General features: G+C 43.2%; 1 protein-coding gene across 1 annotated transcript; it reads left to right on the plus strand.

The window, feature by feature from the left end:
- The first annotated feature begins 13,596 nt into the window (after positions 1 to 13,596).
- On the plus strand, positions 13,597 to 15,593 carry LOC132252787 (uncharacterized). The gene is made up of 3 exons (XM_059733993.1): positions 13,597 to 14,076; positions 14,163 to 15,047; positions 15,216 to 15,593. The coding sequence occupies exons 1-3, from the start codon at positions 13,597 to 13,599 to the stop codon at positions 15,591 to 15,593; spliced, it is 1,743 nt and encodes a 580-aa protein (XP_059589976.1).
- Positions 15,594 to 15,915: the final 322 nt, after the last annotated feature.

Genomic DNA, 15,915 nt, shown 5'->3' on the forward strand with positions numbered 1-15,915 from the left:
ATCAAGACGGGGTTTTGTTTTACAGCATAATCATTTTTCCTTAGCCAACATATGTAGCATTCCAGTTTAGGATGGCGCATCATGAACATTTTGAGCAATTGTAGGGAATGCCTTAGAGAGCCTGAACTATTCTGGAAAGCAAAGGCTTGAACTCTGCATGGTATTTAATACCTGAAGCAATGCATTTAGGATCCATAGTGGAAAATTCTGAACGCTTAAAGGTCTGCGGGGTGATGAGTTTGATGTGTAAGAAGGTTTAGGTGGCAGATTAGGTAAGTGTGAAGGATGGGGACTGGTGGATGGGTGAAGCTGAAGGAAATGAGTATGAGAAGTAGTTGGTGGAAGGGGTGGTGGAAAGTAGTGAGAGAAATGAGTTTAGTGGGTATGGAAGATAGGGAAGTGGTGAGCATGAACGGTGATGGGTATGGTGGGTATGAAGGGTAGTAGGTTTTGCAAAGGTTTGATGGGGCCATGCATGGCCAAGCAAAAGGTGAGGGAGATGATGGCCTTTGATGAATCCTTCATTTTCAAATTCCTAGTGATTTGTATCAATTTTTCTGAAACCATAGTTATTGAGTTGACGCATGAAGCTTGAGAAATTATTGTGCTTGAAATACTTAGGGAGCAATTGGTGACTGAACTTGGTCGTGTCCTGTATCACGAAGCTGTCATTGCTTAAACTCCACGAAATTATGGCGTCCAAGGCTTCATCAAAGATTCGACGTTGCAGTTGTCATCTTCTCCTTTTGCTACCACTGCATGTCCTCCAACAACTCTATTTCTAGGAAGCAAATGCATCGCTTAGCAATATGATCAAACATAGAAGACCACTAGCAATCAGAGGCTTGAATACATTCAGTTCAAAATTACCATTTGATCCACCTACACTAGCAGCTACGTGATTTCCCATAACATGAGCGCAGACCATTGTGAGAGCCTCACACTGAGTAGGGTTAACCTTTCTAGGCATAATATTGTTGTCTGGCTTGTTTTCATGGAAGTTCAAGCTTTTTGCCTCTAGATAACAAAGATCACCTTGAGAGTGGCATTGAACCTCATTTGACTGAGGAACATTGGTAACACAAGCTTCATCATTGCCACCCTTTAGTAGTAGTTTATTTTTGTAGTGTGATGCATCAGGATACCCATAATCATATGGAGTCTCCTTAATGGACCTAAAGGAATACGGTGTAGGGCCATCATTTTCACCATTTAAGAGAGACACATGAAGTAAGGACTCTACAATGGATGAGCCTCTGTAAGCTTCAAAATCATAGAATTATACAACCTTGCTTTCAGAATATCTAAGCCCTGAGAATGGCATAGTGGTCACTAGGTTCTCTCAAATCAGAGGTAAGTGCTACGCCCACTGAAGCCATCCCCTAAAATAATTTCTCGATCACTTTTTACTCATTTCTCTCAGTGAAAGCAATCATTTACCGATCAAACCTGAGAGAATAAGACATCTACCATGCAAATTGGGAAAGAAAATCAAAGGTGGGTCTGGAGAATCAGAGAAGTGACCCATTGTTTGCCAAACTTATTGGCTTCTGACATGACACTTCAGAACCAAGATGTTTATTGACGTTGTTTAGCTTAATGAACTCAGATGGCAAAGTGATCCCAAATACCAAGACTCCAATATAGTCACGTGGCCAATATTTTTTAACTAAACAATTGGAGTATATTTATAATTAGAAATACTCCATTAAGTTCATTTGCCCCCATAACCACACTCCTCCAGTCCCAACAACTTTGCTATTAACAATATCACTTCACCATCAACAAGAAACAAAGTAATGAACAGAGAAGAATAAAAATGTAAAAATAGAGTATGCATTTAGTTTTATGTCATGAACTGTCAAATAGCTAGGAGTAGGTGGAATCCAAAGGAAATAAGAGCATGATTTTGATACATCAAGTTCAAGAAAGGAGCAAAGCATTAGGTATTTACAAGAGAAATAAAAAACACCCCAAATAAGACCAAAACAGAGCATGCATATAAAGAGTAGATCCAACAAAGCAAATGAGTGGCCCTTGATGTCCACACCAATCAACAAATCAATGCCCAAAAAAATAGCTGAAAATGAGAGTAAATCAATGTGGAAAGTAGAGATATGAAGCTCACAATAGTCATACCTGGAAAGCTCCCCTCAAGCAAAGAGTTGTTAGGCTTCAAGCTCTACTTTCCTCTCCTAAGCTTACCTCAAAATCACAACAAACTCACTCCCTTTCTTTCCTTTGTTCTTCTCATTGTTCAAATCATTTTCATAGCCTCAAACCCTCTCAAAATCCTACTCACTCCTCTATTAAGCTCAAACTCACCTCCTTATAGTTCCTTTTGCTCCAGATCATTTCCTAGCTCACTCTCTCCTCTTTTCTCTCACTTCCTTTATTCTTCTATCTTTCAGTTGGTTTTCTTCTTCTATCCCCCCTACAACCCTCTTGCCCATCAAGCAACCTCACGCTCCAGCAACAACCATGCCCCTTGTAACGACCTACATCTCCCCCAAATCTTCATGAACGGTCCCAGAATATTCCTCTTACACGTGTTGTTCTCTCATTGCATTCTCATCCCACTGCTATGATTTCCTAATGGCCAATCTTGAGGCGACACATGGCCCTCTAAGATTCTTCCATTTAGCAAAAATAACCTGCAAAGAATAAACCCAAAAAGGGGGTCTACAAATATGCCCATCTTCAGTAAAGCTCACAAGTGTAAGGAATATGAACACTAGAGTGAAAAGAAAGTGTGAATAGTGAGTGGAATGAAGTGAACTCTATCGAAGAACAAAGAAGAGCCCCAAAGGGACACTAGCAAAACACAAACTCACTTAGGCCAATAAAAGAACAAAAGAGGCTTTAATCCTAAGAGAAAAGATCCCTCAAAGTGCCTATAAGGTCGTACCAAGGACCTAGACTCCCTCTAAGATGTCTCTAAAAGTGACTCAAAGATCAATGTCAAATAAGAGTAACAGTCGAACCACCTGTGAGTACAGTAAAGAATGCATCCAAAGGGAATCACCCTATATGTGTACTACATGAGAATGCTAAGCATAGTGTGCCCAACAACATGACCGAAATATGTGTTGTGAACTTAAAGGACTATGTCATGTGTAGTAGAAGGGGGAAGTCTAGAAGAATGTGACTTTTTTTAGGGAGAAATTAGAGGTCATAGAGAAATTAAAGTCCTTATTCAATAGAATAAAAATGAAAATAAGTCATCCAATTGTAAGGATTAGGAGTGATAGAGGGAGACAGTTTGAAAATGTGGATGTTTACCACTTTTGCAAGTCTAAAGGAATTAAACATGAATTTTCAGCCTTTAGAACTCCTCAACAAAATGGAGTAGTTGAAAGAAATAATATAGTGCTATAATAAATGGCTAGGGTGATGATTCACATGTTAGGAACCCCAAATTACTTCGTTCTCAGGCCCTATATCTCATAAGGTACATGCATCTATCTGTAGACATCTCTAAATTAATCGTAGCGGAAACATATGGCTATAAAAACCATTATTAACTATAGATCTAGAGATACAGTATTCATACCTATGATATGGATGTTTCCAATCAAAATCCATTCAATGAAGAAGAAGCTTAAAGAGTTCGAAGGTCTCGTACACCCAAGATTTTTCACTCGATGACTCGAACCATGATCTTAGCACTCCAAAGTGTGGGCAATGAAAGGGAGGAAGCTTTCTCTTTCTCTTTCTCTCTCTATCTTTGGAGATGGAAGATGACTAACTGAAAGTCACTAGGAAACCCTAACCTATAAGGAGGTATTTATAAGGTTGCTCACTAGGCTTAAGTGACTTGACCCATCAAGGGTTGGATCACTTAATCTAGCCCAAAACAGGTTCTAATTGATTAATGAACCATATAAGGTCATTTAGTTAATAAATTATTCCAATTTAGAGACTTTGTCCATTATCCCCTGTGCAACCTTTAATAATTACCAAAACGTCCTTATGCATAAGAATAAACTTAGAGCCAATACAATCCTCATAAACTGTGTCATCATGGTATATAAGCTCAAAGAAGGGACCATTAGGACTCATAGGAGTATTAGCTCCCTCGTAATCTAATTCCGAAGTTGATTCAACATTCCATTAAAGAGAATCAATTGCACTCCAATACCCTATGTAAATAACAACGAGACGAAGCTTGAGTTCATGACCTTCTACCCATTGCAAGTAGACTCCCTATGAACTAGTATCCATAATCTAACGATGTAGTGTTATCACCTATCAAGATTACCTCTCAAATCCTTGAGTTACATATCTCACTTATTATGTGATCAACTGACATACTCTAACTCTAAGGAACATATGTCAAATTCCACTAAAGGAATTACTATGTCCACATATTTCATGATCACATATCCTTTAAATCACCTAAGGCGACATACTATCCCAATCCTATGAGATATCATGGTGCCTCTATTGAGAATACTTGTTGCTACCAACCTCCATCAATAATGACCTAATTCATAGGGATATATGACCATTTTAAGATCTCGCCCATAAGTCAAAGTCTTTTGTTGATTTTGGCACAAACTCAACATCCTCTCAAAGTTGAGAGTCTATATAATATAGTAGCTTAGTGAATCATGACAATTGATAGCCATGCATCATGATTCACAATAGGTCCTATCCAATGTGGATCACATACAATAGTACACTCACCATGGGAAACCCATCCCAACGACCAAAATAAGTCATCCCTCAAATTAGGAGGTGGTGCGCTACAGTCTCTACTAGATTGCTAACGTCCATGAACTAACTGTGGACAACTTATCTACTTACAAGGAACTCATGACTTGTATCTTTTGTACAACTCCTAATACACTTAAATCATGTACAATGTAAGAGACATGAGTTGAATGCTCAAATTAATGTCAATACACCAATATGATAGCAAAATGACAGTTAAGTTTAACTTTATTACATCATATCTTGCTTTGAGGGGCCCAATCCTAAGATCATATGCATAATACCTCATATGCAATTTTGGGTAGAAACGATTAATACTACATGTTATGCTGCCAGTAGGATTTTTCTTAGGCTTGGAACAAAGAAGACATCTTATGAATTATGGACTAGGAGAAAACCTAATCTTAAATATTTTAGGACTTTGGGCAGTGAGTGCCACATACTCAGGAAATGGAAGAACCTTGGGAAATTTGATGCTAAATCTGATGTAGGTATATTCCCTAAACTATTCTACTATGAGTAAAGCCTATAAGGTTTATAATCAAAATTCACAGATTATATAGGAGTCTTTTAATGTAGTTATAAATGATACTAGGTATGTGTAGACCCTCAATTTTGTCCCTCGACACTGACATTTATCCTTCGGGTGTCACATCCACCCATCGTTCGCATATGGCACCACTAGGGCCCCTTTTGGGCTTAGTCGGTGTCCGAGCCTCGTGTGGGTTTGTCTGTCATCCATTATGGTGCATATGTGGTTCATTTTGGAGGGTCACCATGACTATTTTCCTAGTCGTTCACATCACGCTATAGGAAGGAAGTGGGGTCATCCCGATGTTTTAGCTTAGTTGGAGTTTATAGGGTCATGTTGAGGTTCGGAGCACTCGGGCTTGTTTTGATCATATCTCCATCATTCAAACTCGGAATCAAGAACCGTTTCTTTTTATGGATTCCTTATTATTCCAGGAACATTCTGTAAAATTTTCAAAATTTTTTGCAACCGGTCGGCTGGTTGGCAGCCGGTTCAGCTGGTTCAACCGATTCATCGAGTCAGCTGGTGTAGAACACTGATTTTTGGTAATTGTTTTGATCATATCTTCCTCTTCCGAACTTGGAATCATGCACCATTTTTTTTAATGGATTCCTTACTCTACTAGGAACATTCTTTCAAATTTTCAAAATTTTTTCCATCGGTTCAACAGGTTCAGCACCATAGCTGGCAGCCTCTGTCATCCATGAGGAACACCTGCCTTTCTTTGTCTAGTTCTCACTCATCCGGGCTCAGAATTGAGAACCGTTTCTTTTGTTTGTTTCCTTAATCACTTAGAAACTTTCTGACCAAATTTGGGATTTTTTACCAACAGGATGAACCGGTTGGGAACCGGTTCAACCGGTTCAGCACCATAGCTGGCAACCTCTGTCAGCCATGAGGAACACCTGCCTTTCTTTGTCTGGTTCTCACTCATCCGGGCTCGGAATTGAGAACCGTTTTTTTTTTTTGCTGCCTTAATCACTTAGAAACTTTCTGACCAAATTTGGGATTTTTTATCAACCAGATGAATCAGTTGGGAACCGGTTCAACTGGTTCAGCACCATAGCTGGCAGCCTCTATCAGCCATGAGGAACACTTGCCTTTCTTTGTCTGGTTCTCATTCATCCGGGCTCGGAATTGAGAAACGTTTCTTTTGTTTGCTTCCTTAATCACTTAGGAACTTTCTGACTGAATTTGGGATTTTTTATCAACCGGATGAATTGGTTGGGAACCGGTTCAATCGGTTCAGCACCATAGCTGGTTGCCTCTGTCAGCCATGAGGAACACCTGCCTTTCTTTGTCTGGTTCTCACTCATCCAGGCTCGGGATTGAGTGTTGTTTCTTTTGTTTGATTCCTCACTCATTTAGGAGTTTTCTAGAAAAATTTGGGAATTCTTCTCAATAGGTTGTACCAGTTGAGAACTAGTTCAACCTGTTCTGTTGGAGGACTTTAGGTAGCCCTCGATTTTTGCATTTTTCGAGCCCTTATCCATGGGGGCTCAAACCCATTTGCTATTGGGCACTTGTGAGACATCTTGAAGGTTTAAGTCAGTGTTTGATTTCAGTTAGTATGGGCAATTTTGAAGTTATGGGTGGTGTGGTCTAGATGAGTCTAGTTCGATTTGTATGACATTTGGGGAGTCCCTTACCTCATTTCAACCAGCTATCTTCCTTTTTGGCACAAGCTTTGATGCTTGATTTTGAGTACATGTTGCGTGACTGACTCACCCTCTGCTGCAGCGCTTGGCTAGGGACCACAGGTACGCATCGTTGGCTTTGGTTGTTGAATTCATATGCATGCATGGTGCTTAATCTTGAATGTTTGTTATGTGTTTATCTGTGTTTGGCTGACCTTTTATGCAGCGCTTGGCTAGGGACCACAGGTACGCACCCATTGTTTTGTTTGGTTGAATTCATATGCATGCCAAATACTAATTAGGATTGTGTGATTCATGACATCTATTTAGCCTAGGGTTTCATTTGACCTTTGACCCATATGCTCCCACATACCCAATTCATTAGTAGAGACCGAGTTTCGGGCCTAGAGGGGTGCTACCTCGCATGAGGTACCTTCCCAACGGGTAACCTGATCCCCGGACCTAGAATCTAGTTTTCGTAGACCGCTTTTTCCATACTGGGGTCATTTGGGGTTTTTGTTCTTACTTAATTTTCCCCATTTTAAAAACAAAAATAAAAAATAAGTGGCGACTCCAAACAACACCGTTCCTCACCGGGGGCGGGTTTTTCAAAACTGGAAAACACCAACTTTTTCATTTCTTTCTTTTCTTTTAAAAGCTAGTCGCGTCAGTCCGGTGGATTGGGTGAGGGTCCACAAATTGGTGACTCCACTGGGGATCGAACCCAGAATCTCTGGTTTCATAAGAGGATCAAGCTTGAACTTGAGTTGGGTATATCGGAGCACATGGTTCATTGATAAGTAGACTCTTAGGCTACATAGATGACTGATGATCACGTAGTTGGCTGGTATTTGGCTTGCACCTGTGATGTGTTGTTGCTTGTGTGTTCACCTGTTGGATTCTAGCATGCTTGCTCATTGTTGATTGGTATCTAGCTATGACATTTGGGATTAGACTTAGATGATTAGATTGTTTGTAGATGTGTGGTAGGCTATCTCTTTGTGCATGACTATTTGCTGTCTAACTGCTCCTTCTCTTGCATGACTGCTTGCTGCTTGTGTTTGTGGGGCACGTGTGTATCCCCTTACTTCCAAATCATTTGTCTTGGTCAACTATTCCTCATGGATTGCTTGTGTTTCTTGGGAGTCATTCCCAATTGTTCGCCTTCGACCAAGCTAGGGGTTTGGAATAGGGTCTAGCATAAGGGCTATATCGATGTTTGGGAGCACTATGGAAAAGATGGATATCTGAGCAATGAAGACCTGTATAGCCCTGAGCTGGATTTCATGGATACATGCGTGGCCAGCATGTCATTTTGATTGTTGATTGATTGTTAGTTAGGACCTTAGGTTGCGTATCCCTGTTGGTACAGTCATCTAGTCTTTTAGGACTTGCCTTTTTTTTTATTTTTTTTTTATTTATTTTTTATTTACTTTTGAGCCACATTACCCCTGAGGTATCACCATGTCAGAATCCCGTTCCTGCTTGTGGAACCGTATATCAGTTTAGCTATTGACATCACATGTCAGTTCATTCTCTCGAAAGATTTTAGTTATACGTTCCTAGTTTGATTTCAGGATTGATAGTCACGGGGACTGACGTACCCCTTTCCTTTTGTAGGATTATTGATTGAGATCGACCTGGGTTCCCGAGCTTGGATCCGGATTGGAGATAGACTGGTTAGAGGATCGGATTCACCCAGCCAGTTAGAGCAGATACCAGATCATAAAGATATGGACCCTTAGTACGCTACCGTTGACCAGTTGGCTGAGATTACCGATACCATGGCGTCACTTAGGGACGCTATCTTAGGACTGGGTCAGAGGATTGATGGGCACCAAGCCCAGCCATTGCCGATTCCGGGGAGCACCCTGCATGACTCTACCACACCACCACCACCACCACCACCACCATCTGGGCCATCTGGACCTACTATACAGCAGGACTACATAGTTCCACCACCACCACCACCACCACCACCGGTTCAGTCAGCTCCCCAGGCTGGAGTATTTGTGTTGCATGGTCAGACTGAGACTACGCCGCATTCTGTTGTGGCACCAGCACAAATTGTTGATGATACCCAAGCTCGTATTGATAAGATTGAGCAGAGAATGAGATCACTACATGTTTCTGATGGGATTATGGATTGGGATGGATATGATGATATGCCAGTAGCAGCTTTGCCTGTTGAGTTCCGCATGCCGGACATTGAGAGATACACGGGGATAGGGTGCCCCCGTATTCACTTGCAGTTATACAACACTGTTATGCGCGGACATAGACTGGATGAGGCACAAATGATTATGTTATTCCCTCTGTCATTGAGTGGTGCTGCTCAGCGTTGGTTTGCCTCATTGAACCCTTCGAGACGTAGGACATGGGCTGATTTGGGACAGGAGTTTATTAGACAGTATTCTTTCAATACTATAGTGGATGTATCCCGGAGGGAGTTAGAGGCCCTTAGGCAGGGGCCGGATGAGACAATCACTTCATTCATCTCTCGTTGGAGTGAGAAGATAGCACAGATTATTGATAGACCTTCAGAGCGCGATCAGATCAGTATGATTATGCACAACCTTCAGCCCCGCTTTGCTAGGCATCTCATGGGCTTCCCTCAGACAGACTTTGGCTCATTAGTGCAGGCCCTCTATGGCATTGAGGAGGGTATATCTAGAGGTTTATGGGCAGATTCTTCCCCTTCAGACTCAAAGGGGAAGAAGTCGGGATTAGGCCCCAGGCCCTCAGATGTTGGTACTATTGGCATGACAGGACACCGGTCTTCACGTCGTCCTTCATTTCAGAGTCAGTTTTTAGGCACTCCTTATCAGATGATACAACATGGTCAGTACAGACCAGTTGCTCCCATTAGGCCAGTAGGGCCTACTTATCTACATCCGCCACCACAGCCGGTATATGCTACACAGGCACCCTAGAGGCCGCCTATGCAATTCCATCATCAGTATAGAGCACCGCCTCCACCGAGGCCAGTTAGACAGTTCACACAGCTTGGGATGTCACTGAGCCGAGCTTTTCAAAGATTGGTTGAGGGGGGACTGATTGCCCCACTACCGCCTAGACCACCACTACAGCCTACCCCCCCAGGATTCAGGATAGATCTTCACTGTGCCTACCATCAAAGAGCAGGCCATGATACAGACAGTTGTTCAGCACTGAGACATGCCATTCAGGATTTGATTGATCAGGGCTTGGTTGATTTGGGGCGCCCGGGTGTAGCCACAGACCCGCTACCTACTCATGACACTAGAGCAGTACCTCCACCCCCGGAAGGGGTACATTTGATTGAGTTTGCAAGGGATGAGATATTTATGATGGGTTAGGATGGAGAGGCTCCTCAGCCGATCAGTCTATATGAGGAATCAGATTTTGTTGGATATATACCTAGACAGCAGATCCCCAGGCCATTCAGTTTGACCCCGGACAAGATTTATGGGCCGCCTCCAGTATCACCAGTATACTTACAGCTGTGCCACCTATGACATCCTTCATTCTGTTCCTAGAGGAATATGGGCCCTCTCATGGAGATGTTCAGATAGTTACATGGAGTGGAAGGGTAGCACAACCTTCACCCGTTGACAGACCATTTGCTGGTATAGCTGCTAGAGAGAAGGTTCATAGAGAGGATGATGAGATATTACGCCAGTTACGCACTACTCAGGCTCGTATATCCATTTGGAGCCTTTTGGCCTCATCTAGTACACACAGAGATGCATTAGTCAGAGCCCTTGGCCAGATTAGGGTTGACACTGCTACTACCCCAGAGGGGCTTATTCACATGTTGACAACTGATAGAGCTACATGTATAGTGTTTTCTGATGATGACTTGCCACTAGAGGGATCAAATCATGTTCGGCCCTTATTCATTGATGTTGCTTGTTTAGGTCATCGGGTGCCGTCTGTTCTATTGGACAACGGCTCTGCCCTGAACGTCTGTCCATTGGTTACTACCATTGCGCTTAGGTTTTCACCAGATGATTTTAGGCCTTCTACACAGACTGTTAGGGCTTATGATGGGACTCAGAGGACAGTTATGGGTACACTCAGTACACATGTCATGATTGGGCCAGTTAGTTATTCCATAGTATTTCAGGTTTTGAGGATTCAGTCATCCTTTAACTTGCTTCTTGGCCGCCCGTGGATTCATGAGGCCGGTGCTATACCATCTTCCCTTCATCAGAAAGTGAAGTTCATACACGAGGGGCGCATTATCACGATACAGTCTGATAGAGATATTATCACTTCGTCTGAGCCAGTATTACATATCAGTCACAGTGAGGATGACTTACATTTGACCGGGTTTACGTTCGATGAGGTTCAGGTTGTCAGCTTAGAGGATGGCAGCAGAGATAGGGTACTTATGTCATTTGACCAGCACAGCAGCACTTTGGTGCTCAGCTTGATGAGAGGCATGTCTTATTTGCCTGGCATGGGATTGGGTCGCCGCCAGCAGGGGCCCCACGAGTTTACTTTCACAGTTGATCACGACACGCCTTACGGATTAGGTTACATCCCCATAGAGACTGATGCACGTTATATGTCATAGCTGCGCAGGGATAGGGTGAGGGCTCGCATGTTTGGCATTCCATTTGATTATCCCCTCCGCCCATACACCTTCCAGTTGGCCGACTACTTCATTAGGGGTTCAGAGCATACACCTCGCACAGAGGGGATTGTTCACATTCCAGAGACAATTGAGATTCAGGACATCCAGCAGGCCTTGGGTCAGATTCATTTGGACACCGGGACTATTGAGGCACCTGGTGTCATGATAGTCACGCCCCCATCACCGGACCGAGCTAGTATGTTCTCTATGTGTTTCCCCGAGGAGGTCCCTAACTATGACCTACCTATGGATTTGGGATATGGCACTGACGAGATGGACATGATCGGCATAGGCCGTATCTTCGATGCAGCGCCACACGGGCCCCATATTGTTTTCAACATGTTCGGAGTTTTTGTACTCGAGACTGATGAGGATGACTCTATTCCTGATGCCTACACTGATGATATGGATTTTATAGGCATTGGTCGTATCCTTGATGCAGCCCCACGCGGGCTCCTTTCTACTTTTGACATATCTAGAGTTTTCGTACTTGATGATGAGTCAGTCCTTGATGTCGTTACTTCTGATTTTGCTTCTGTTGAAGGAGCGTCCGACTCTGTGAACCCACCTCTTTCTTTTGACACTATGTCCGGGTTTGTCACCCGCTTTGATGATATTTCTGATGGTAATAATGATATGAGTATTTTCGAGTACTTGAATGTGTCACAACATTTTCCTTTGATTGCACCACCAGTACCCACGACACATATATATGATGTTGATGATGTGGGAGATACAGATGACCCATTGGGTGGTCAGTCAGAGTGTGATTCTGATACAGAGGATAGGAAAGTAACACCCATTTCTAGTAGCACAGAGTTGATAGATTTTGGGGCACCAGATCAGCCCAGGGAGATTAGGATTGGCTCTTCTCTATCTCCTGATGAGAGGAGTAGATTGATTGACCTGCTTAGGTCATACTTGGATGTATTTGCATGGTTATATGTGGACATGTCGGGCCTTGACCCCACCATAATGCAGCATCACCTGCCTATTTTACCACATGCTAGGCCCGTTAAGCAGAAATTGAGGAGACTACACCCTCGATGGAGTTTGCAGGTTAAGGAAGAAATTCAAAAGCAACTCAGTGTTGGCTTCTTGTCAGTGGTTGAGTATCCTGAGTGGCTAGCTAATGTCGTCCCTGTTCCCAAAAAGGACGGCAAGGTTAGAGTTTGTGTTGACTTTCGAGATCTGAATAAGGTCAGCCCTAAGGATGATTTTCCCCTTCCACACATTGATATGCTGGTTGATAGCACTGCAGGGCATCGAATGTTATCCTTCATGGATGGTTTTTCTGGGTATAATCAGATTTTGATGGCTCCAGAGGATATGGTGAAGACTTCTTTCATTGCTGAGTGGGGTACTTACTACTACCGAGTTATGCCATTTGGGTTGAAGAATGTGAGAGCCACTTATCAGAGAGCTGCTACTACTCTGTTCCATGATATGATGCATAGAGATGTCGAGGTCTATGTGGATGACATGATAGTAAAGTCCCGAGACAGGGAAGATCACTTAGCAGCCTTACAAAGGTTTTTTGAGAGGATCAGACAGTTCAGGCTGAGATTGAATCCCAAGAAGTGCACCTTTGGGGTGACTTTTGGAAAAAATTGCTGGGACACATTGTTAGTGAGCGAGGTATAGAGGTTGATCCAGAGAAAATCAGAGCCATACTTGACATGCCTACCCCGAGGACTGAGAAAGAGATAAGGGGATTCCTAGGTAGATTGCAGTACATCAGTCGTTTCATTGCTAGATTGACAAACATTTGTGAGCCTATCTTCCGCATTTTGAGGAAGAATCAGCCTACAGTTTGGAATGATGATTGTCAGTGCGCTTTTGAGAGGATTAAGGAGTGTCTCCTTTCTCCTCCGGTTTTAGTGCCTCCCACACCGGGGCGTCCTTTGCTTCTGTACTTATCAGTTTCATACATGGCCTTAGGACGCATGTTAGCTTAGCTTGATGATTTGGGAAAAGAGCGAGTCATCTATTATTTGAGTAAAAGGATGCTCGAGTATGAGTGCAAGTAGATTATGATTGAGCGCCTTTTCTTAGCAGTGGTTTGAGCCACTAGGAGACTTAGACATTACATGACAGAGTATTCTATGCTCTTGGTCTCACGATTGGACCCGTTGAGGTATCTATTTGACAGGCCTGTTCTGACCGGTAGGCTCATGAGATGGCTGGTATTGTTGACAGAGTTTGATATTCATTATGTCACGCAGAAGTCAGTAAAGGGAAGCATTGTTGCAGATCATCTAGCTTCTTTGCCGATATCCGATGACCGATCAGTTGATGATGATTTCCCTGATGAGCAGATTGTTTCAATGACTAGTATTACGGGGTGGCGGTTGTACTTTGATGGTGCCGCCAATCAGTCAGGGTTTGGCATTGGTATCTTATTGATATCACCACAGGGTGATCATATCCCCATATCAGTCCGGTTAGCATTTTCTGATCATCACCGGTTGATGAATAATATTGTAAAGTTTGAGGCTTGCATTACAGGTTTGGAGACTACACTTGATCTTGGCATTAGGCAGTTGGAGATCCACGGGGATTCCAACTTGGTTATAAAGCAGACTCAGGGTATCTAGAGGACACGGGATGAGAAGCTGAAACCCTACCATGCTTACTTGGACCTGTTGATTGATAGATTCGATGTGTTAAGGTATATACATTTGCCCAGGGCGGAGAATTAGTTTGTCGATGCATTAGCCACCTTGCTTCTCTGATTGTGATCCTTGCGGGGGTGAATGTTAGGCCATTGCTGATTGAGACTAAGTCTGCACCAGCTTACTATTGTATGATTGGAGAGATAAAGGATCAGATTGAGTTGCCATGGTATCATGATATTTATCAGTTTCTGTCATGCGGCGCTTACCTAGAGTTAGCCTCGGCCAAGGATAGGAGAGCATTGAGACAGTTGGCCACCAGATTTGTTGTTTGCGGGGATGTGCTGTATAGGAGATCACCTGATGGCTTGTTATTATTATGTTTAGACTGTGCATCTGCAGATCGAGTGATGAGAGAGGTTCATGCAGGGGTCTGTGGCCCACACATGGGAGGTCATATGCTAGCACGTAAGATCATGAGGACTGGCTACTTTTGGTTAACCATGGAGACAGATTGTTGTCAGTTTGTACAGAGAAGTCAGGAGTGTCAGATGCATGGAGACTTGATACACGTGCCACCTTCTGAGTTGCATGCACTTGCATCCCCTTGGCCATTTTCAGTATGGGGTATTGATATTATTGGGAAGATCTCGCCCAAGTCTTCCAGTGGGCATGAGTACATTTTGGTTGCCATTGACTATTTCACCAAGTGGGTGGAAGCTGCTTCTTATGTTAGGTTGACAGCGGCCAGAATGGCCAAGTTCATCAGATCGCATATTATCTGCCGATACGGGGTCCCTCATGAGCTGATCTCAGACAGAGGGGTGTATTTCAAGGGCGAGGTGGACACGTTGATTCAAGAGTATGGCATTCAGCATCACAGATCGTTTACATACAGGCCGCAGACTAATGGAGCAGTTGAGGCCGCAAATAAGAATATCAAGAGGATTTTGAGAAAGATGGTCGAGACTTCTCGGGATTGGTCAGAGAAGCTCCCTTTCGCATTGTGGGCTTATTGTACATCTTTTCGTACCTCTATTGGAGCTACCCTGTATTCTTTGGTGTATGGTATGGAGGCAGTGCTACCTGTTGAGATTGAGATGAGATCTTTGAGAGTAGCACTAAAGCAGCATATATCCGAGGCCGAGTGGGCCCAGTCTCGTTATGATCAGCTTAGCCTGTTGGATGAGAAGAGATTGAGGGCGGCAGATCATGTTCAGGCCTATCAGAAGAAGATGACCCGTGCATTCAAAAAGAGGGTCAAGCCTAGGAAATTCCAGAGAGGTGACCTAGTCTTGAAAGTCCTCAGGGGATTGATCAGTGACCCTAGAGGCAAGTTTAGACCGAGTTGGAGCAGGCCTTATGTCATCCGAGATCTGACTCGAGAGGGAGCTGCCTGGTTGACAGACCTAGACGGAAATCAGTTCACAGAGCCAGTTAATGTGGATCAGCTGAAGAAGTTTTATGCGTGAGATCATGGTTAGAGGATGGGTGGCCGTCACTTCGAGTAGCCATATTCCCTATTGCACACCCATACATTGATATGTACTATTGCTAGCCCTTTGAGCCTCACGTGGTTTATTATGGCATTTTCTTTCATTCAGCCTTGCATACTTTTTTTGACCTAGGTTGGGGGCCTACCCTTGTGCGCTTTGTATTTATTAATTGGATCTATGAGCATTGTGGGCATGGTGTCATTCTTCGTTTGTTCTTTCTTGCATCATTGCCTGTTTCTTTTCGTCTCCATTTTGCATCTTCACACCGTCTACCTATTAGTCCAGTTTCTATCATCTA

This window comes from Vitis vinifera, chromosome 17 (genome assembly GCF_030704535.1).
Source record: "Vitis vinifera cultivar Pinot Noir 40024 chromosome 17, ASM3070453v1".
In the NCBI taxonomy this organism is placed as follows: Eukaryota; Viridiplantae; Streptophyta; class Magnoliopsida; order Vitales; family Vitaceae; genus Vitis; species Vitis vinifera.

Bases quoted from the DNA above. Each gene is read 5' to 3' on its own strand.
- LOC132252787 (XM_059733993.1), top strand. From the start codon at position 13,597: ATGACAGAGTATTCTATGCTCTTGGTCTCACGATTGGACCCGTTGAGG. The intron at 14,077-14,162 runs GTTATAAAGCAG...GTTGATTGATAG, and splicing joins TCCACGGGGATTCCAACTTG to ATTCGATGTGTTAAGGTATA. The intron at 15,048-15,215 runs GCAAATAAGAAT...CTACCTGTTGAG, and splicing joins CTAATGGAGCAGTTGAGGCC to ATTGAGATGAGATCTTTGAG.